This window comes from Gorilla gorilla, chromosome 8 (assembly GCF_029281585.2).
Source record: "Gorilla gorilla gorilla isolate KB3781 chromosome 8, NHGRI_mGorGor1-v2.1_pri, whole genome shotgun sequence".
Taxonomy (NCBI): domain Eukaryota; kingdom Metazoa; phylum Chordata; class Mammalia; order Primates; family Hominidae; genus Gorilla; species Gorilla gorilla.
In genome coordinates this window covers 108,535,126-108,557,985 of record NC_073232.2, presented here as the reverse complement: position 1 = coordinate 108,557,985, position 22,860 = coordinate 108,535,126, and the positions used below count along the sequence as shown (strand labels likewise).

Sequence of the window (22,860 nt, the reverse complement as noted above, 5' to 3'; positions counted from 1 at the left end):
GAGGGCCCTACATTCAGAAGACTCTCACCTTGTCTCACAATTTGAAGAAGGGGACTCACATCTTCATTTTACACTGGATCTCACAGCATACATAGCCAGTCCTGCTCTCCATGAAATATTGGACTTTGTTCAAAAACACAAGCAAGTTTTTATGTTTTAATTAAATTAAATTAATTAATTTATTTAGAGATGAAGTTTCACTGTGGAGTGCAGTGGCCTGATCTCGGCTCACTGCAACCTCTGCCTCCTGGGTTCAAGTGATTCTCCTGCCTCAGCCTCCCGAGTAGCTGGGATTACAGGCGCCTGCCACCAGGCCCGGCTTATTTTTTGTATTTTTAGTAAAGATGTGGTTTCATCATGTTGGCCAGGCTGGTCTCGAACTCTTAACCTCAGGTGATCCACCCACCTCGGCCTCCCAAAGTGCTGGGATTACAGGCATGAGCCACCATGCCTGGCCACAAGCAAGTTTTAAAAAATTTGATAGTTATCAGTATTATTAAAATACCTACCATTCAGGGATATAGAAAAATCATATACCAATGCATGCAGGGAAAAATGCTTCATCATGCCAGTATACACAAACATCATGAATCTTGAAAGAACAGCAGTAAAGAAATGGTTTTGTTTTGAAAGGATAAAAAAAACTATAGTTAATTTTTTTTTGTTTGGGAGTATTAATTCTCACTATATCATATCCTGCTGTTAGAGGAAGTGAGAGAGAAACGAAAAGACTGAGAACAGAAGATCAGTCAAGGGTGTAGAAAAGAAACAGGAATCAAGGAGTGGGAGATTGAAACGAATCAAGCACTAAGCCCTGTCGTCTTCTTTTGATGCAAAAAAGCAATTTGCATGGTCACTCCTTCTGATGGGGTCACCCTGATACTGATTTATCGGGGACACAGTTTATGTACTATCTTCACAGCGTGCTTTTAAAATTTTTGTTCATCTGGGCTTGCTTTGAAAGAGACTAGAAACCTCATCGTGGAGATCTCTTTGGGTTGCTGGACTCAAAGTAAAACCAAGCTGTGCAGGAGGCTTTGATCTCTGAACTTTCCCTATGGTTGCAGGCTTGCCTTAATCTGTAATAATAAAGTTTTAAAAATAAGTTAACCTCTTTTCTTATATTGTGCAAATATATCTTTCTCCACTAAAGTTTCAGTGTTGCTTTTCTTTTGTGGCCCCTGCCATTTCTTTCACCTTTTCTTTTAAACAGATACATGTTCACTAAAAAAAAAGACTCTGTTGCTTTAAGAAGAAAAAAGTTACACTCGGTCAGTCTGAAAATGCAACACCTGGCGCCCGTATTTAGAAATGTTAAAACACACACACATACATACACACACACATTAGCCTTTGGCACTGAACTGTGCAAAACATTACAGGAAGCTCATTGCTTAAGGGCAGTTGAGTTTAATCATTTATTTGTAAGTCAGTTGTTTGGTACTTAAAAGCACTTCTTCCCATAGAAGCAAAGCTATAAATGGTGTTTTGGTCCCCAGGCTCAAAAGACTGTTGGAGAAACGTCTGCCCTGGAGATGAAAATAGAAAATGATTCTGTGCTGATACAGTAATTGAGCCAAAAAGAAAAGCTAACAAAGCAAGGAATGGTTGGCCTTGAATGCTTATACTGGAAGAGGAATGGATTTCACCTGATGTCGTGGTGGAGGCAGCTGGGGATTTCCAAGGTGCCTGTGGGTCCTTCCAATGGCCCAGGCTCTTTGCGTGTTCAGTTTAAAGCCTGGGCATGTTCTTCATCCTCCACACCAGTCTGCATTCAGCAGTGCTTTTGTGTCGCTCCCATGTTTGGGTTCTATTTTGGCTCAGAATGGTAAAGAGAGTGAGAGAGGAAGGGAAATCTTTCTAGGGTGTCTAGGGTGTTGGAAAAAGGGTGGAGTAAAGGAACCCAGGTGACCTTGTCGTACCTTAGCTCTCTGAGTTCCTTTGGAATGGAACATCTTCTCTGTGCTCCTCTAGCCACACAGGAAACCTCCTATTTGGATGTAAAGGTCCAGCTCACTTATGTCCTCTTGTCTGGGAGTCTGTCCCTAATTTTCTGAACTTCCCCAGTGCAGCTTTTCCATATGTCTGTGAAAGCACACTTTACATCATTTGGTTATTATTTATTTGTATATGTCTCCTCCATTTGACTAGGAACCCCTCAAAAGGAAGAAATAAATTCATGTTTTAAAAAATCTCAGGAACCTACACAACCTATAAATGCATGCTCCATTCATCTAAGTTGGAGCCAAGCTGTGAGCATTAAAAAAAAACAGGCCTGAGGGAGAAGAGAGTGGGGACATCATCCCACCAAAAAGAGAGGTTGGGGGTTATGGGGAAGAGATCTGCACCAGAACCTGCCCATCTCACCCCATTTACCAGAGCTTCATTGGTCCAGAACCACATGCCTCTTATCAATGAGGAATGAAAGAAGGAGCCCTTGAGACCATGTGTAAGCTACTGCTTGACAACTATGGTGGATATACTTTGACGTTTCCCCAGCAGCCATTTTTCCCTTCTTCCAGTGACATCTCCTGATAGTCATGGAGTGATCACCCTAAATATATAGGCTTGGGTGTGTACTAACCTAGCTCTAGGATGGAGGATAGGGTATTACTTTCCCTCTGGCTTTGGTGTTTGGCTCAGAGATGGAAAGTCAGACAAAATATCCAATCAGGGTGAATCTCATTACTTTTGAGGGTGCCATCTCTATCCTGCTGTACTTGAACCTGAGGGGCTGTGAGTCCAGGGCAGCTGGAATGGTGGTGGTGAGTATTTAACAACTGGCTCTCAAAAAACAACTCTGATTTGTAGCATTTGCCAACTCGTGTGGTGGAAACACTTCCATCATGCTGATTTCAAGCTCTAACATAATGTTGATGACCATTATAGTATTTCCATTGTAGACATAAGTACAGTAGATGAAACTCACCTCAACAGCATAGAAAATATAAAATGTAAAATAGGAAGACATGAATTTTGCATATTTATAACATTTTAAAAATATAATTTATTGAATTATAATCTTATATAATTTATTGTTTTCAAATAATGGCTGTGTTAAAAATAGATTCACAAACTTTCTGAAAATTTAACAATTTTCTCTGAATAGTTGATATGAGCTAGATCCAGCAGCACACTGAGCCAGAGCCAGCTGGCCACCTTTAAGGAATAAATTAGCTACGACTCACAGAGAGTGAAAAAAATGGTCCTAGCCATAGCGTTTGGTTCCTAAACTCTGCAGCCTGCTCAGATGCAGCACATTTGGATATACCAACAATTTCCTTTCTTTTTTAATCCAGCCTGAGTTGGGCTTTCTGTTACTTGCAGTTAAAAGAGTCCTAAATGAAACACAAATATTTTTTATATGTTTGACATTTGTAAGTAAAACTACCATCTTACAGTATATAGCGGGTTTGATGCAGGACAGGCAAGCCCTCAAATTGGGGCTTAGCCTGGGAGCCTTCTTGGCATCACCTAGGAAAGAATTCAAGGGTGAGCCAGTGGTGTTAAACTGCAACTTTTATTGAAGCAGCGGTGTACAGCAGCAGCAGAGGTTCTACGCCATAGGCAGTGTGCCCAGAGCATCAGCTCAGAGATAGTGCAGCATTCATATTTATGCCCACTTTTAGGGGCGGTTTATGCAGAAATTTCTAGGATGAGGATGGTAACTTCCAGGTTGTCAGGTCATTGCCATGGAAAGGGGCAGTAACCTTTGAGTGTTGCCATGGCAACTGTAAACTGACACAGCACACTGTTGGGCGTGCCTTAGCGGGAGGTGCTTCTGCCACGCACCTGTTTTAGCTAGTCCCTCAATTTGGTCTGGTGTCAGAGCCCCGCCTCCAGAGTCCAGTCCCACTTCCTACCCCAGGTTGAATGATAGTCCTCCAAAAGATAAGTCTACTGCCTAACACTTAGAACCTGTGAATGTGACATTTTTTGGAAAGCGAGTATTTGCAGATTTGATTATATTAAGGATGCCAATTTGAGATTATCCTGGATTAAGTGGGTGGGCCCTAAATTCAGTAACAAATGTCCTGATAAGCAACACAGAGGAGAGACTTGGAAAGAAGTGAGAAGACCATGTGAAGACAGAGGCAGGGATTTGAGGTATGCAGCCACAAGCCAAGGAGTGGCTGGAGCCACAAGGAGCTGGAAGAGACAAAGAAGGATTCTTCTCCAGAGCCTTTGGAGGAAGCATGGCCCTACTGACACCTTGATTTCAGACTTCTGGTCTCCAGAACTGTGAGACAATAAATTTCTGTTTTTTTAAGTCACCATATCTGTGGTCATTTGTTATGGCAGCTGTAAGGAACTTATACAAAGCAGTTATATTTTACCTGTACACAAAGTATGTTTCCAATTTTTACTGTAATTTAAAAATAAATCCAAAGATCTTAAGATTTTAAGATTCTTTAAATTTAGGAACATTTTTTAAGTGGATATGATAATCACCCAGAGAGAATCACACTTAGACTTAATGTATCAGTGTGTTTTCCTTTGTGTTTGTGTGTGAGATTATAAAACCTGAATCAAACTATATGGACAGTTTCAGGCCCTGCCCTTTTTTTTTTTTTTTTTTTTGGGTCCATTGTGAAGATTTTCCTATATGGTTATAGATTATTTGAAAACACTGTTTTTAATGGCTGCAGAGCATTCCACTTATGGCTATATCATAATTTATGAAGTTATTATATTATTGTTGAATGTTTACATCGTTTCTAATTCTATACTGGTATAAATAATTCTACACTTAGGAAAAATTAATAAAATTTTATATTTTTCTTTTAAGCATATGAACATTTTAAGAATCCTGATACCTAGAACCAAACTGCCTTCTAGGAAGTTTCTATCAATTTGTTGTCCCGTCAGTGGCAAGAGCACCCATTTAACAATGCCTTTGCCAAACCTGAATTTTATAACTTTTTAAAAGCTTACTTTGGTAGGTTAAAAAATCAGTGGTATTTTATACTTGGTTTAATTTGCGTTTCTTTGGTTTAGTGGGATTGTGAGCTAGTTTATATTTTTATCAGCCATCTGGATCTCTTCTCTTGTGAATTAACCTTTTGTGTTCTTTGCTCATTTTTCTATTGGAATATTAGCCAGTTACTTATTGATTTGAAAGACAGTAATGTTATAGAATATCCAAAAAGATTTCTTCATAAAAAGTGGCTTTCTATAAATATTTGTTACACTTTATATACCGGGTCTTCTCATTTGTAAAAAAGCAGAACGTTGAAATCACACAGATTGGCAGTCGTGGTCTGGAAGGATGGTAGTGACGCATTCAGTTCCCTCGCTCCAGCTCCACATACATTCTTTGATATTTCCAGTCTGTCCAGTCTTTGGTTTGCCATTTCTTAAGAAGGAATTTGAATTATTCCACTCAGATAATCTCAGGTTGGAGATCTGAGAATTTCCTTAAGCCATTTCATCCTAGAGGCCCAAATTATTTGGCTAAATAATTAATAGAAAACATGTACAAAATTTTTTTTTCATGAGAAATTTGCTTCCTTGTACTGATTCAACACATCTTGACCACAGACATTGTTGTTTTTACACATACACACACAAAAAACATTATACATGGGTCAGGAGTAAGGAGATCTTAGTTCTTTCTGCTCCTGTTTTTTTCTGGCTTGGGGTTTTTCTCTAAAATGGACTTTTGCAAGTCAGTTCACTCTCTGGGCCTTGGTTTTCTCCTCGTGGTTTCCCAGATGAAGGACAGGACATTATGCAATATTTGGGATGTGCTTTTACTGAAAAAGCATTGTTTATCTAAAGTGTAACTAGGCATCCTGTATTCTTATTTGCTGAATCTGGCAGCTCTCTCTCGAAGGCCTATTCCAGATCTGTCAAATTATGACTGAATGCTGGGCATAAAATGTAGTCCAATATCACAGCACTTTGAAGCCGAGGGAATCTGGGTCCCATACTGCAGGGGATACCATCGTCCAATGGAGGCTGTTCCAGGGATGATAGTAAAGGAAATGCTGATGAAGCCTGGAGAGTCCAGGGATCCGTTTGGACAGTTAGGGGACTAGAAGTAGAGTTTGGAGGTAGGTAAGACGTGCAAGTGGAGTCAGAAAGACAATATGAAAGAGACCGTAGTACCGGCGTTAATGACAGATGGTGAGTTCTAGGAGATGGAAGTTTGATTCCTTACTCTTCTCTTTGGACAGTCTGACAAATACATTTCTGCTGGACTGTCTGCTCTGGGTACTTAGCAGTGACTTCCTGAACACGTTTTGAAAAGGACTCTTAGTTTATGACCAGGCTCAGTTGAAAGAAATACTGTGATTGGAAAGCAGGGCTTCCATGGCCATGTAGTTCTCCATTCGGCATAGGTAAACTATTAGAATTTCAATGATTTTCAACATCAATTCAGTTCCTGAGTTTGAAAAGTAGTTGCATCTCACAAGTATTTTTTTGTTGATGTTTTTAAATAACTTCCACATTTAATTCAGAACATATTTATTCTATACAAAGAATGGTCCAGTTTTGTGCTTGCCACAGAGAAAGACCAAAGAAATAGAATATAGTCGTTTCACGGGGATGTTTATAATTTTATCATGGTAACAGGATATATACTTATGAAAAATAAGTCAAAACTATGGTCAAAAGACAGGGAGATAGAGGAGATCAGAGTAGAGGCCCAAGTGGACTAGAAGGAAATAGGAAAAGCTTCCAAAAGAAAGTGGGCCTTGATGGTGAGTGAGATTTGGACAGGCCACGAGAAATAAGAAAATGGTCAAGATTGGCACAATATTTGGGAGATGAGATGACTATGACAGGAGGGCCCCAGCCAGGATTCTTCCTTGATGGAAAGAGCACTGATGAGGAGGCCTGGGGCACCAGGCAGTTCCAATATCCCAGATGGCTCTCTGGAAAGGGTTGAAGGTTAGAGACATTTCAAGTCCTGCCATTTTTAAAACTCTTACATGAAAATTTCAAATATGTAGCAAAGTTGAAAGACTGGTACAATGAATACCCTTACACTCATCACCCAACTTTGATCATTGCTAACATTTTTTTGAACCATTTGAAAATTAGTTGTAGACATCATGACACTTAAACCTTACATTCATCAGTGTGCACCTCCCAAAAGTATCCGAATAAGGATCTTCCTCTACATTATCATGGTACCATTACCATACCTAAGAACATTAACAATTCCCTAATACCATCTAGCATTCTTGGTCTTCTAACATTAAGAAGACCAAGTGTTAGTCTTGTAGAATTTCTACATCTGGATTTTTAAATTATTATAACTGTTTTCTCTTAATGCTGTTCAACGTGTTCCTGTATCCCCTTTATTTCCTATAAACCTAGCAGGATCTCACATTCCAGTTTGCCTAGGAATGTCCTCTCTGTTTACACCTGCAGTCCTGCTATAATTGTTGGTTAAGTCTTCTTTCACTCCCAGAGATGCCCTACTTTGGATGATTCATTATATGTTCACTCTGTATAAGCTGGAAGCTAGATTTAAAAGTTGATTAAATTGAGATATTTCATAGGTGAGATGTACTTCATTTTGCATCAGGAAGCAATATGGATAATGCTGAATTTGATCACGTGAGTACCAGTCAGCTGTCAACTCTGTAAAGGTCAGCTTTGCAATCAGCCAGCAGCCTCGGGCATGGGACTTTGATACCTTGTGATGTCATAAGGATATGATGCTCCCCAACAACATTTTACCTACTGGTTTTAGCATTAATTGATGATCCTTGCCTAAATAAATTCTTCATTTGGGGTTGCAAAATGGTAGTTTTCTAATTCTATCATTCATTCTACATTTATTAGCTAGCATTCTGTGAAAATTGAGGATTTTTAATTTCTCCTAAAAACATCAGGAAAATTGCTTTATTCTTCTTTAATTTCCAACTGATTTAATTTTTTACATTTTCAATTAAAAAGCTGACAGAATAGTTACCTTCAGTGTTGGCAAATGACTTTGTTTTTTGGTTATGTTTTTATGGACTAGTGGATTTTTATTTTTTCCATGTTTTAAAATAAATTACAGTCATTTTTTATAAATGCTCAAATTGTCCCAAAATTGTCTACTGGACTCTCTTTCAAGGATCTGCTCTTATGTGCCTCTTTCAAAGATCTGCACCACATTAGCTGGGCATGGTGGTGCGTGCCTGTGGTCCCAGCTACTCAGGTGCTGAGGTGGGAGGATTGCTTGAGCCCAGGAGATTGAGACTGAGGCTGCAGTGAGTCATGATGGCGCCACTGCACTCCAGCCAGAGTGACAAGTGAGAACTTGTCTTAAAAAAAATCCAGGGAATCTATCTAATTCCAATCACTTCTCCACTATTTCCAGCTCCTTTTGCTCCCATGGGTGACTACTTTTATGGCACAAGGTAGTCCAGGTTCACCTTCTATTTTCCCTGAAATCAACCCTTTCTTCAATGAGATCCTGGTTCCTTTTAGTGGAGAATCCTTTTCTTACTATATTTGTAATTGAACATATTTGATGCATGTAAAATTTGGACCGTCATTACTTCTATGACTTTTCAGTGTCCAGTGCTAGAAAAATCATAAGTTCAGATTGATATTTTCCATTAAATTTGAAATTACCACGTTTTTTCTTTGATTTTATATTTTTACTTTTTTCTCTTATACCAAAAATCTTCATTCCTACTAATTTTTCATACCATATACAAAATTTCACTTCAAACAGCAAAACCCATAGTTTTACTACTAAAAATAAAAATACTGAGTAAAGTTCAAGATTTCTTTGCAGTTATTTTTATTCTTAGAATAAGTTTCACAGAGAATGCTCAGAGGACTGTGTTCAAGAGTCACTTGAAATAATTCTCTCCTCTGTGATATGTTACCATCTAAGTTCATTTTTGTCCTTAAGATTTGCCTTTTTTTCTTTGCCTTAATTTTTTTTTTTGTTTATGTCAAACGGTTACCTAGTTTAAAAGACAAAACTTAATAAAAAGATAGATCCAGGCAGGGCACGGTGGCTCATGCCTGTAATCACACCTTTGGGAGGCCAAGGCGGGCAGATCACTTGAGCCCAGGAATTTGAGACCAGCCTGGGCAGCGTGGTGAGACCCAATCTCTACAAAAATCACAAACTAGTAGCTGGGCATGGTGGTGTCTGCCTGTGGTCCCAGCTACTCGGGCACTGAGGTAGGAAGATCACTTGAACCCAGGAGGTTGAGGCTGCAGTGAGCCTGATGCACTCCAGCCAGAGTGACAAATGAGACTCTGTCTCAAAAAAAAAAAAAAAAAAAAAGATAGATCCAGAGAATCTATCTAATCCCTATCACGTCCCCACTATTTCCAGCTCCCTTCTGCCTCCCATGAGTGACTACTTTCATTAGCTTCTGATTTACCCTTCCGGTGTTTATTGTTGCAATAACAAGTGCCTGTGTATGTGTGTATGTGAATACACAAAATGTATTCAACCAGTCTCCCATTGCTAGACATTTAGGTGTTTCTGATCTTTTGCTATTGCCAATAAAACTGCAATAAATGTGTGCAGATGTTGCATATGTAGGTGTATCTTCAGGATAGGTTCCTAGAATTGAGGTTGCTTGGGTCATAAGGTAAATTCAAGTAATTTTATTAGGTATTGCTGATGTAGGACAGACAAGCCCAAAATCGGGGCTTAGCTCCAGAGGGTCCTTGGCTTTGTCCAGGAAAGAATTCAAGGGCCAGCAATAGTGTTGAACAACAACTTGTATTGAAGCGGCAGCCTACAGCAGCAGCAGAAGTACTGCTCCTTGCAGAGCAGGACTACTTATAGACGGTGTGCACAGAGTAGCGGCTGAGAGGCAGAGCTACGCTCATATTTATATCCACTTTTAATTAGATGCAAATTAAGGGGTAGTTTATGCAGAAATTTCTAGGAAAAGGGTGGTAACTTCCAGGTTGTCAGGTCATTGCCAGAGAAAAGGGTGGTAACTTCTGGGTGTTGCCATGGCAATGGTAAACTGACATGGGAGGTGCTTCCAGCCTGACTTGTTTTATACAGTCCTCAATTTGGTCTGGTGTCCAAGCCCCACCTCCTACCTCATTGCCAAATCCCCTCCTAGGGGAGTACAACATTTTGCAAGCAAAGGGTGTCTTTTCCTCACAGCCTTAACAACAGCATCATCAGACTTTTAGATTTTTGCTTATCTGAAATATTTCTTCAGCATGATTATAATAATCATCTTTCTCTTAATAGGAGTGTGGTTAAGCATACTTTTCATCCATTTAAAGTCCTCCTGCCTTTCATGTTCATGGTTTTGCCCACTTTTTGTCTAGTTGGTTTTTTTTTTTTTTATCTCAAAGTTTAGGATCTCTACCTATTAAGGAGATACTAGCCTTTGGTTCTGTGATATATGATGCAACTCTTGACTCCCAATTTATCTTTTATCTTTTGATACTGCTTATGGTGTTTTTTGCTATGAAAAAATTTTTATGTTTCTCAGGTTAAATTTATTAAGATTTTCTTTTATTAGTTCTAGATTTTAAATCATAGATAAGGTTATAAAGAAATTTAACTGTGTTTTCTTCAGGTATATTATGGCTTCATGTTTTACATTTAGATTTTTGATCCATTGGGAGTTCACTCTTGCAAGTGATTTGAGGTATGAATCTAAGTTTTGTACTTTTCCCAATGGCTGTGCAATTGTACTGTTTATTGAAAAGCCTATTTTTCCTCATTAGATATGCCACATTCATAATATGCTTAATTTGCTTATAATCTTCTATTTATCTACATATTTTCTCATTACTTCCATTGGTCATGCAGCAATACCATGCTGTTTTTATTAGAGAGGCTTCATACTGTACTTTAATGTCTAGGAAGGCTAGTCCCTTCCCATTCCTTGATTTTCTTTTTCAAGGGTTTCTTGGCTATTCTTGCTTGTTTATTTTTATAAAGAAACATTAGAACCAAGTTGTCTAGATCTGGCTTGGGAGGAGGGAGAGGATCCCCTTGGTATTTTTATTGGGATCACGTTAAATTTATACATTGAATTGGAGATAAGGGAAATCTTTATGATATCTTTATGATGGGATTGGGATCACAAATATATATTGAATTGGAGACAATGGAATATTTAAGAACATAAAATATTTGCTCAAGTCTGCTCTGCTTTTGTTTGGGGACCCTTTGAATCCAGATGGACTGCCTAAGTAGAAAGACTGGGAGACTAGTTAAGCTTCATCAGATAAAAGGTAACAGAAAATGATAATCAACAGCCACAGCATTTGCTACTGAGGACATAGGGCAGATAGAGTGTATTAGTCCATTTTTACACTGCTGAAAAGACATACCTGAGACTGGGAAGAAAAGGAGGTTTAATTTAACTTATAATTCCACATGGCTGGGGAGGTCTCATAATAATGGCAGAGGGTGAAAGGCACTTCTTACACGGCAGCAGCAAGAGAGAATGAGGAAGAAGCAAAAGTGGAAACCCCTGATAAACCCATCAAATCTAGTGAGACTTATTCCCTACCGCAAGAATAGCACGGGAAAGACTAGCTCCCATGATTCAGTTACTTTCCCCTGGGTCTCACCCGCAACACATGGGAATTCTGAGAGATATAATTCAAGTTGAGATTTTGGTGGAGACACAGACAAACCATATCATAGACCCTCACCTCTTGGAGGCCATGAGTGTTATCTCAGCTTTCCACATCTCTGATACACCCATTCCTTGGACCGAAAACTGCCTCTCCACACTTGCCTGCTCTTTGGCTCCATAATGGCCCTGACTGATGAAAATTACCTGGACTCCTGATTTCCTAAGGCCTTGTGTATCTGCTTCTTCACTTCTGGGTGGTGGTTCTGACTAGCAGCTGGGCCATGTGACTGATGAGGAGAAAAGAGTGTTTGATGGCCCGTCTGACTAAAGGGATGGTCACCTGCTGGGACTTAGTGAGGAATAAGATGGACCATCAAGGAGACTCAGTCACAGTGAGGCATGAATGACATTGGTACTTGGTTCTAGAAGAAAGGAAATTTCTCTGAGGTCCTTAAGAAGGGTCAGTAGCTGGAGGCATGGGGATGAGATTGGGGGTGGATCTCACTACCGAGAAGTAGCAAGAGGCTGATCAGTGAACCAAGTGGGGGCCTTGGCTATAGTGACAGCAGGGTAAATGTGGAAATATTTCCAAGGAGAATCTTGGCAGATTGGCTCTGAGGACAGAAGGCAAGGGAGGAGGTAAAGATGACACATAGGCCATGAGTTGCCCATCCCAATATTAGGCTATTGTAATGTTCTTGCCAATAGAGGCTGGGCTGGATGCAATGAGTAAATGATGTTTTCATCTGAGTCATTCTCCTAATAAAACAGATGCCCACTCCATGCCAATCTGATGTATAGAATGTTGAGTTTACTGAACAGATAAAATAGGGAACCAATTTGTCTCACAGAAATAAAGCCTTGAGCCTAAAAGGGCCTTTGCCCATTTGCTCAAGTCTCAGATGTCTTCTCTTCTTCCTTCTTTCTCCCTTGTCTCCACAAAAAAGAAGAACAGAAAAACCACTGCCAGCACCTGCCACGCTTCCTTGTCTGTCTTTGCCTTTCCCTAGTCTCTTCTGCTGTTTTCCTCCACTGGTTTACCCAGCCTCCTTAGCTTCCTCCCAACCTTTTTCCCTCTGGCTCTTCACTGGCACTGGCTGAGAAAACCAGGCACGGGCCTGTCCATCTGCAAGCTCCTGACACTTTGGCCCGCGTGCGTGGGAAAGCTACTGGGTCTGTGATTGCTGCAGGATGCATCCCTGTCCCAACCCTGAGAAAGGGGGCCAGCACAAGAAAGGAAAGGAGGGTGAATGGTTTGGGGGCTAAAGGCCCTAGCTCTGATGTCAAGAAGATGGGTGGCCTTAAGTAAGTTTTGTCACCCTTCTGAGGATCAGACTTCACATCATAAAATGGGAATGACCATAGTACCCTTTGCCCCCATGGAGTTGTTGTGAAGCTGAGCCTCTTGGAAACAGGTTATAGTTCTGCATAGAACCAGACTGCATAGCACCAACATCACACCTTGCCAACTTCCTATGGCAGTTTGCCTAAACTGGCCCTGGCAAGAGAAAAGCCATCAGTGCGTGGGTAGCAGAGAAGATAGTGAACTGTGCCTGACTTTCCAGTCCCAGTGAGGACTTGGACTCCCTCCAAGGCACTGTAAACTGCCACAGCCACTGAGCACTTCTTTGGGAAGCAGTCTAGTAAAGAGAATTCAAGACTTCTCTTCTAAAAGCTCTGAGAATGTTTCCACTGGCACTAACCAGTTTCTGTGCACATTGGCAATGTCCAGATTCCAAGTCAGATGGAGCCCCAGCCCCTTTGAATCCCTTGCTCTAGAGGTAAGAAGTTGAGGTGAGGGAGACTAAAAGACTTGCCCAAGGTCATGGTTAAGTTGGTGCCTGATGCCAGAGCAGGCCTGTCTGCTGAATCACAGAAAATCTCTCTTGCAGTGGCAGAGTCTATGATTAGTAGCTTAGACTATGGAAACAGACTGGGGTTTGAATCCCAGCTTTTCCATTGATGAGTGGTGTAACTTTAGACGGGTTTACTTAGCCTCTCTCAGAATCAATTTTTTCACATGTAAAATGAATGTCATCATAGTAAAGGAAACACAGAAAGCATTCAATAAACATGGTGTTGTAGTTGTCATCCACAGATGCAAGTCAAAGAGCCCAAGAGAAACCAGGGCTGGTGGGGTCTCAACCCCAAGAAGCAGTACAATCCGTCTTCTTGTTCTCAAGTCTCATCATCTCACAGAGATGGTGGATCACCACCATCTGACTTAGGTTTAGGCATGCTATCTTGACTTTGCCCCATAATTCTAGACCAGATATTTTTTCTTTTTTTTTCTTTTCTTTTTGTTGTTATTACAACACAAGTTCAAAGATAGATCAGATCTTTTAAAATTTGTGTTAAATATATAATACCTACAATATGTATAAGATATAAAGAATAACAATAAAATGAACACTTATACCCACCATTCAACTTAAGAAATATACTACAATTGCTTGGAAGCCCTGCATGTCCCTTCGCTCCAATCCTGCTCCCTGGTGACTTATTCATTTTTCATTCCCTTGCTTGGTTTTACCATAGATGTACTTATCCTAAATAACATATTACTTAGTTTTACATGTCTTTAACCTTAATATAAAAGGGATCATACACTTCTTTAGCTTGCCTTTATTGCTCAAATTATTTTTGTTATTTATCCATACTGATGCAACTGGAGTTCACTCATTTTCACTGTTGAATAGTACTCCATTATGAAAAGATGTCACAATTAATTTAGTTGTTCTCCAGTTGATGGACAATTGGATTATTTCCAGGGCCATTTTCTTCCCCTATTAGAAGTGGTGGCTGGGCTTGGTGGCTAGGTCGGACGTGGTGGCTCATGCCTATAATCCCAGCACTTTGGGAGGCTGAGGTGGGTGGATCACCTGAGGTCAGGAGTTCGAGAGCAGCCTGACCAATATGGTGAAACCCCATTTCTACTAAAAATACAAAACTTAGCCAGACATGGTGGCATGCAATTCTATTCCCAGCTACAGGGGGGCTGAGACAGGAGAATTGCTTGAACCTGGGAGGCGGAGGTTGCAGTGAGCCAAGATCGCACCATTGCACTCCAGCCTGGGCAACAGTGTGCGACTCTGTCTTAAAAAAAAAAAAAAGAAGAAGAAGAAGAAAAGAAAAGAAATGGTGCTTCAGTGAAAATTCTAGCGCATGCTTTGATATACACAGTTAGGAGTGCTCCGCAATATCTGTGATCCATGCTGGGTCATAGGTATGCATGCCATCAAATTTATTGGAAAATACCAAACTGTTTCCAAACGATTGCACCTTATACTTTTAGCAACAGTGTATAGGCACTCCAAATTTTCTTTAAGGTTGGGATTGTCAATTTCTCATCTGTGAATCTAGTGATTCATTAATTTCCATGTCCACTGTGCTATGTAGACCGACCTTGAAGGCTTATCATGGTATATCGTTCTGTATGCGCTGTGGAACCACGTTGTGTGGTCTCATTCCTTTTATAAGTTACCAACTAAGACTTGGTATCATCAGTTTCCATCTTTGCATTAACCTTTTTGGTAATCCAGTTATGGGGCCTGTCATTTGTATTTTGACTTTCATTTATGGTGCATTTGTCACATAAAAGTTTAAATTTATATATATCTAGACTTACCACTGTTTTTCCTTTTTGTGTTTTGCTTAAAAAGGTTTTCCCCGGCCAGGTGTGGTGGCTCACATCTGTAATCCCAGCACTTTGGGAGGCCGAGGCGGGCGGATCACGAGGTCAGGAGACCGAGACCATCCTGGCTAACACGGTGAAACCCTGTCTCTACTAAAAAATACAAAAAATTAGCCGGGCATGGTGGCGGGTGCCTGTAGTCCCAGCTACTCAGGAAGCTGAGGCAGGAGAATGGTGCGAACCCAGGAGGCAGAGCTTGCAGTGAGCCAAGATCATGGCACTGCACTCCAGCCTGGGTGACAGCAAGACTCCGTCTCAAAAAAAAAAAAAAAAAAAGTTTTCCCCACTTCAAAATTAGAGTCAAATAATTTAAAATTTTCATTTAGTCATGGAGCAACTTAGAAGCCAAAGTAGTTGTGGCAGGCCTGGAACATTAGGCTGTCACACTGTATTTCACATGGGGTAAAATGTCCAGTCTGGAAACAGTCTCTCATTTTCACCATGTTAGACTAAATACAGTAAAAAGAAGAAAGACAAGTGGCTGTAAAAAGAAAAAGCAGAAGTGTAACCTTTGCCTCTGGTCTTTTTCTCTGGGGAAATATGAAGTTGTCAGCCAGGTGTTGAGCAAAGTTGTTGGTGGAGAGAAAAGTCAAGTGACTTATGGGGTGCATTTTACAATAATTCAGAAAGAACGAGCTGACTATTATCATCTCATTCAGTGAAGCCTGAATTTCCTGATCTTTGATGACATTATATGTGCCTTTACCATCCTAGTCTACTTGTTTCTTTCAGTTAGGAACTATGGGAGAAAAGGAGGCAGGGTCTAGAGCTCCTTCAGGATGCACTGCAAGAAAATTGAGCAGCCAGATTGGGGAAAATGAATGATGGCAGGAGACAAGCACTTGCATTTTTCTCATGCAACATTGTCTGCTCTCTTGCTGGCCTGGCCAAGTCAGCGGCATGGCCAAGTCAGTGTCCTGGCCAAGCAGAAGGGCCCCACCCTTCAACAGCTCTGAAGATTCTGCTCCTAAACATCTAGTCAAACCAGAAATTCATAGGCAGTGATGAATGTGAATAATCAAGGTTACCTGGAGGAAGACAGAACATCCATTTGTGCAAAGAAGAGGCACAGGAGGGAAGAAATCCATCCATGGTTTCCACCTCTACCATTGCCGCTGTTCCTTCTCCCCCTTCTCCTCTGTCTCCTCCTCCTCCGCTTCTTCCTCCTCCTCCTCCTCTTCCTCCACCTCCTTCTCCTCTTCTGTCTTCTCTTTCCCCACTGTCTTCAGCCAGATCTTGGGTCTGCAACAGGAGAGGTAACTGAGAGCTCTTTACTTTGTCCCGCTGTGTATTCTGACCCAGGAGAAGACTGGTTCCCTTGATAAATGTTGGAAACATGTACTTTTTTCCACAAGGGTGAGCAGGGCATTCTCAATGGCTGCAGAAAAGTGTGTCCAGGTACAAAAGGTCCCTTCCCTCCCATTTTCTTCCTCTCTGACCCTGGACTGTGGGCTGCTCTTTAAACAACAGATAAATCAGCATTTTTCAGATTAGGCAGAAGGAAATATAAAGTCTTCCAGGAGGGAAGTAGAGTTCTCTGAATAGGTTCAGCCCCTACAGGTATGGCTCCCTCCTCCCAGCCTCACCCCACCTGTCTGAGCTTGAGATGGCCTCGTGTCTGGCGTGTCACTGGGTGTGATGAGCAAGAGGTGGACAGGACAGAAAGAGGCAAATGCAAGGAGGGGAATGGCATTCTGCTTTTAGGACTTCAGAATGGCCTGATGTAGGAATTGCATTGTTGTGAAACTGTTAGATTTGTTCTCATCTGACTTTTGGGTACGTCGTGGTTTGTTTGAAAGCATCTGGCTATCGGCAAGGTAACTCCTGACTCTATCAGGCAATAAGGAGGCTGCACATCTGACGATGGAGTTCATCTCCCCTTTCCTGAGTCATCCATCCCTACCCCCAGATGAGCAGAGAATTGCCCATCCCATTTTAAATAGAGCTCCAGAAAAAGAGAGACTCTAATTCTCTGAGTAAACTGTTACCACCATGCCACTGACAACCTGATATTTATTTTTAAACGTATTGCCCGCATCGGGGGTTAAGAAAAAACACAAAAATGCCATTTTTATATAATGGTTCTATAAGTAGAAAAAGCTTATCCATGACTTTATGCAAATAAGCAGAAAATCTCCAAGAGAGGTTCAGATGGACTTGATTACTCTGCTTTTCCTTCAGCCCAGGAAGTTCCCAGTTATAGCATGCACCTGCTGGAAACGGACTATATGTGTTTGGGACAAACAGGAAGTAGTGACCAGCCAGAAACTTGTCCTAACCTGGTTACAAATCTGATTGTAAAAGAAAGCAGCTGGAAAGAAATTTGCCTGCCCAATAGGTTTCATTATTAAAGTTTACACAAAGTGGAGTAATCACCAACCTGGCTGGCTATCCAGATCACATGATTATGTAGAAACATGAAACTTGACTATGTGCTCGGGCAAGTTTTACTTCTCCCTAGAGCAGGGGTGTTTGCCAGCAGCCTGCACTCTCAGAAATCAGACTTGAGTGGCCGGAACACTTGAGACCGGAGGCTTACCATGCTGCTCCCTAGGAGGGCCAGGAACTGCTGAGGTGACCACCGGACAGTTATTCGTGTCTCTTACAATTACCAAACAGAATGGACAAGCTTAATAAAATAACCGTCCCCGCCAGTCAGAAGTTGAGGTAAGATTTTCCCCACCCGATACCCTTCTTCATCTCCTTTTTTTCCCCCCAATGCTCTTATGGCATCTCAGAAATACTGAAATCCTGGAATGCTTTGCTAGTTTCCAGTGGGTGGCACTTACTATAGGGAAGTGGACTGAGCTTTTAGGGAAAGCATTGGGTGGCACTTGCTATAGGGAAGTGGACTGAGTTCTTAAAGAAATGTGTAGAAACAAGAGAGACTTGCTTTAGCTGCCTCTTACAATAAAGTGTAAAGCTCTGGAAAGATAATAAAACAAATGCCAAGGGCTTAGATTCTACTGAAGGTCAACTTTTAGAATCTGAATGCAACCAACTTTTCTAAGGAAGGGTTTCTCTAAACTGAGTTCTCACCCATTTTATTGCAGGTTACTATTTAATTTTAAGGATAGCTGTAATCATTTGTTATTCATTGTTTTATTGTCTCATTTATTTTGTGGGTGTATATAACAAGTGTGTTTGGGGGGATTAGATCTGTCTTTCCAATGCCCTCATGTCAATGTAACAATATCTATAACAAGCCTCTCAAAAAGAATAAACCAGAAGGCCCATGGGCGTGAGTCAAGGAGCTATGGAAAAGACAACTTACCCAAATTTTGCTTTTGAAGGTCTTCTTTTTGTCTCATTGTAATGGCATCATGGCTTTCAGAGACTGGAACTTTTAAAGTTCTGGGAGTGCGTTTTTTTTTTTTCACATTTTTTAACAGTTTTTTTTATTATACTTTTAAGTTCTGGGGTACATGTGCAGAAGGTGCAGGTTTGTTACATAGGTATACACGTCCCATGGTGGTTTGCTGCACCCATCAACCTGTCATCTACATTAGGCATTTCTCCTAATTCTCTCCCTCCCCTAGTCCCCCACCTTGACAGGCCCCGGTGTGTGATGTTCCCCTCTGTTCAGGGAGTGTTTTCTATTCTTACTACATATTGGAACTTAGCCAAATGTTCAGGGGGTGATGTGACACATGTAGCAGACAAGTAATCACAGATAACAATGAGCCAGAGAATTGAAGCTTTTGAGACAATATTTAAGAGAAAGTCTGGAATTGGCAGAGGGACAACCCTTCACAGTAGAATACAGGTCTTATGCCTAGGAGGTGCTTGGTAAAAGGTAATGTGAAATGCATCAATGATCTGGGATCAGTAGGCAACATCAGCTGCGTTCAACCATTTCAAGAACATGCTGTTGAGTGCTGCTGTGTGATCAGCACTGACGGGACAAGAAGGCACCTCATTCTTGCCCTTGGTCTCAAATAGCTACACCCTCATAAGGAGCAGGGGTGATACAATGGAAGCTGTAAGCAACAGAAGGAATGTGAGAAGAGACTTAGAGTAGCAGGAGGAGGTTTCATAGAGAAGATACTTTTAAGAGGTAGGCTTTGAGAGGTGGGTAAAATTATAAAATACTGGAGAATTGGAGGAAACATGTTATGCGCTGGGAGGGAGGAAATACAGAGGCTGTCACTCAAAGCTTAACACAAGTACGGTCCATTTGTGGGATGGTGAGGAGAGTTTTCTGTCCAGCGGAAACTAAAGAGTAGGGAATGTGGGACCTGAAGGTCCTGGTATGATTGGACAAATAAGGTGGGTCCAGGTTGCAAAGGATGGTGAGTGCCCTGACCATAGGGAGTTGGAGAACAGGTTATGCTGTTAGCTGTTAGCAATGTCATGACAGTAGGCTTAAAGGAGCTTGGTAGGATGCGTTGGAGTGGGAGGGACACTGGAGGCAGGGATCTGGTGGGAGGGAGGAGCGCTTAAGTAACCCAAGCATCCAGGGTTGTAGGCCTGGACTTGGGACATGGCAGTGAGAAGGAAGAGGGAAAGAGAGGGCAGAAAGACATGGCAAAGAAACTAACTAGGCACCTTCCTCTGAATGAACAGGAGGATTCCAAATGTTTTTTTTTTTTCAGACATATTCCATAATGTAGAACTATACAGAAACGCATTCTCTTTCAGAGAATCCAGATGGGAATTTAAGTAAAGGTGCTAGAACTTAAATCATTTTATGATTCCTCCCTTTGGGACAAAGTCAAGCTTGATCACAGAGTAGCTGATGGGCAATATGCAACCATAGATTATGGGATAGAAAACCAAAATTATACCATGGATAATCATACACTACACTCATCTGCTTACATAAAAGTAAGCATCTGCTTACATAAAAGTAACTTTTTTTCCACTCGATTACTCAGTTGTCTTTATAGAATCATCCTGTTGTGGTAAAATGTACTGTTGACGTGGAACTTTTCAAAGAAATGAAATTGTAAACTCAATGGGCTTGAAGCACCATCTTAACTCTTTTCCATAATTAGATAGATGGGATGGTGAGGAGTCAATAGATGAAATACTTGCCTCCTGTGATTTGTGTCCTCTGTCCTGACTGGTTGACATCAATTCTGAAGGTTGATTAACCATGTAATTATTTGGCACCAGATGACCATAAAAGTGGACAGTTATGTTTATACTCTTAGGCTTAGGTGAGAATTTGCTCAAATTCTTAGCCACAAAAATAGAAGAACAGTGAGTGTCCATCCAAAGGACTGAAAGGAATGACCTTGATCCAGGGAGTATATTCCCAGGACTGAAAAGAGAGTGGAGCAGAAGGAATTACTAGGAGGAGAGGGGAAGCAGAGTCATCCAAGGAAAGGAGGGCATGCAGGATTGGAAGGAGACAAGGAATTCTCAAAATGAAGAAGAAAGGGAATGTTCTGGATGAACCCAGTGGGGATGGGTCATCACCTTGAGAGTTTCTGCTGTATAAGAATAGAGATAAGTGAGATGGCTAAGTTGCTTGCGACCACAGAGAGGTGTGAGCACAGATTCTCATGTTTTTGCTCCCACCGAGGCCTGCTAAAGTAGGCTTCTCTGTTAGTAGGAGTCCATAGACACTTAGGGTCTTTTAGTTGATTCCTAGCCATGATTTTCCCTTAATTGTATAAGGTAAAGATATGATCAGAAACCTGGCTAGAGCTGGGTTTCAATCGTTCCACAGTAAACATTCCTACGATCATAAAAATTTCACCTTTCTAGGGGAACATTTCAAAATTTACAATCCTGAATCACTTTGCAAACATCCCTTTTCAAATTAGTAAAACTAACTTGAAAATGAAATGTTTAGTTTTTAATAACCTCCCAATTGATTCATCATCTGTGCTTGTGTATTTTTCTTTGTAGCATAAACAAACACATACCTGCTCATTTTTACAACTAGAAAAGGTCTTTGACACAAGTGTGGTCAAATCGGGTCTCCCCAGTTATCTTATTGATTAAAGAGTATGGCATTTTTCCATTAGAAAAATCAAGATTTGTGTGATTTTAGGCAAGATTGCCTAATCTCCTTGGTTTCCTCACCTGTAAGATAAAGATAATAATAACAGTACCAATGTTGTAGGGCTATTGTAAGGTTTAAATAAATTTTTCTGTGAAGCAACTGGCACATAGTGATTATAGGACTTTTAAAATAGTAGCTATTAATATCATTACTGTTGTTATTCTAATTCTATAGTTGTGTAATTGATTTTCTGAAAATAAACAGGGACTTTCCATTGATCCCTGATAAGTTTCATATTGGTTCCATTTCTTCTTTCTGACTATTTTGACTATTTTGTCTATTGATTCTGACGTCTGTGACACTTGGCTTTGCATGGACTGCAGATGTGACAAACATTCCTTCTCTGCGTTCATCTAAGTGACTAATAATGTTAAGCATGACAGAACCCTGCCGTGGGTGTCTGGGTCTTCCTGGTAGGGGTCTCACTGAGACCTTATCTAATGGATTCTGAGACATGCCTTCTCTTCTCAGGGTTTGGAGTTTTCAACTGGAGTTTTTACTTCCTTGATTTTTCTGGTTCAGTTCTTCAGAAACAAATTCACCTTCTGTTCACCTTTCCACAACTAGCTGTCTCTCAGATCCTCCCTGTTTTGGTCGATGCTATCCTCGTCAGCCCTCACACTGACTCATCTTTCCCTCTCCACCTCAGCTGACACCCACTCACCTACCACACCCTGCAGGTTTGCTTTATGGCTCTTCCATATATGGCTTTTCTTTCCTTTTCTTCCACAACATCCCAGATAGGTTATTAGCTCCCCCATGTCCCCTATGTTTGTTTGGTTCAAACTACAAAATGAGAACATTTCCCAAAGTCCCTCTCAGCTCTGATGCTGTGATCCTTTAAGCACAGAGACCACATTTGACATATGTTACATTCTCGAAGTCTACCATTTTATCTCAGGACTCTCAGGAAATATTTCTTGATATATTTAGAAGGACCATGCCACTGGGGCCCAACAGGGCTGATTCTAATGGCCAGTTACTAGCTGAAGCCATTCAGTTTCTCTACACCTCAGTTTTCCCAGCTGCCAAACGAAGCTAGAGATGCCTTCCTCACAGGCTTGTGTGAAGACCAAATGAGACAACATGGACTGAAGTTCCCAGAAGAGTATTTGCCACTTAGTCAGTATACCAAGTCAATAAAAAGCAAACACAACCACCAGTACCTCAAACCACCCAAGCCGAGTGGCATTTGCTGTCTCTCTTGCTCTTCATATTTGTGGTTCCAACTCCTTTTAACTGGAGTGGCAAAGTTCAGGGGAGCTGCAGGCAGGAGGCACAGCATCTAGTGGTGGAGATTAGATCCACTTCCTGGACAGTCTGGTTTCCCATCCCCTCACACTGCCTACCTGCATCCCATTGGATGAGAAGCCACTTAACTGGACCATCTTGCGGCACACCAATGGATGGACTACCCAGAGCAGCTGAGAAGGGTTCTTTCTCCCTGTGGGCAAGCCACATGGGAGCCACGTTATCAGAAACTGGCTTAGTGCGAGTGGACTTCAGAGTCATCAGCCAAGAAAACTCAAGGCAACTTCCTCACCCACTCTGGGCATGGCTGTGCTAGGAAAACCCTAAACCAGAGTCCACATGTCCGAGGAACCTCTCTTCTGGAC

General features: G+C 41.2%; 2 protein-coding genes across 3 annotated transcripts in view; one reads left to right on the top strand and one right to left on the bottom strand.

The window, feature by feature from the left end:
• The window catches only part of DNTT (DNA nucleotidylexotransferase), a 65,952-nt gene extending 49,455 nt beyond the window's left edge, over nucleotides 1-16,497 (bottom strand). The window contains exon 1 of the mRNA XM_019034961.4: nucleotides 16,257-16,497. Within this exon, the coding sequence (XP_018890506.2) occupies nucleotides 16,257-16,279 (23 nt within the window). The 5' untranslated portion in view covers nucleotides 16,280-16,497. The remainder of the gene's footprint in view (nucleotides 1-16,256) is intronic.
• A 1,172-nt stretch (nucleotides 16,498-17,669) lies between these two features.
• Nucleotides 17,670-22,860, top strand: part of BLNK (B cell linker) — an 81,789-nt gene continuing 76,598 nt past the window's right edge. For both annotated transcript variants that reach the window (XM_004049851.3, XM_004049850.4), the window contains exon 1: nucleotides 17,670-17,895. In XM_004049851.3, coding sequence (XP_004049899.3) covers nucleotides 17,849-17,895 — 47 coding nt within the window. In that variant the 5' untranslated portion in view covers nucleotides 17,670-17,848. The remainder of the gene's footprint in view (nucleotides 17,896-22,860) is intronic.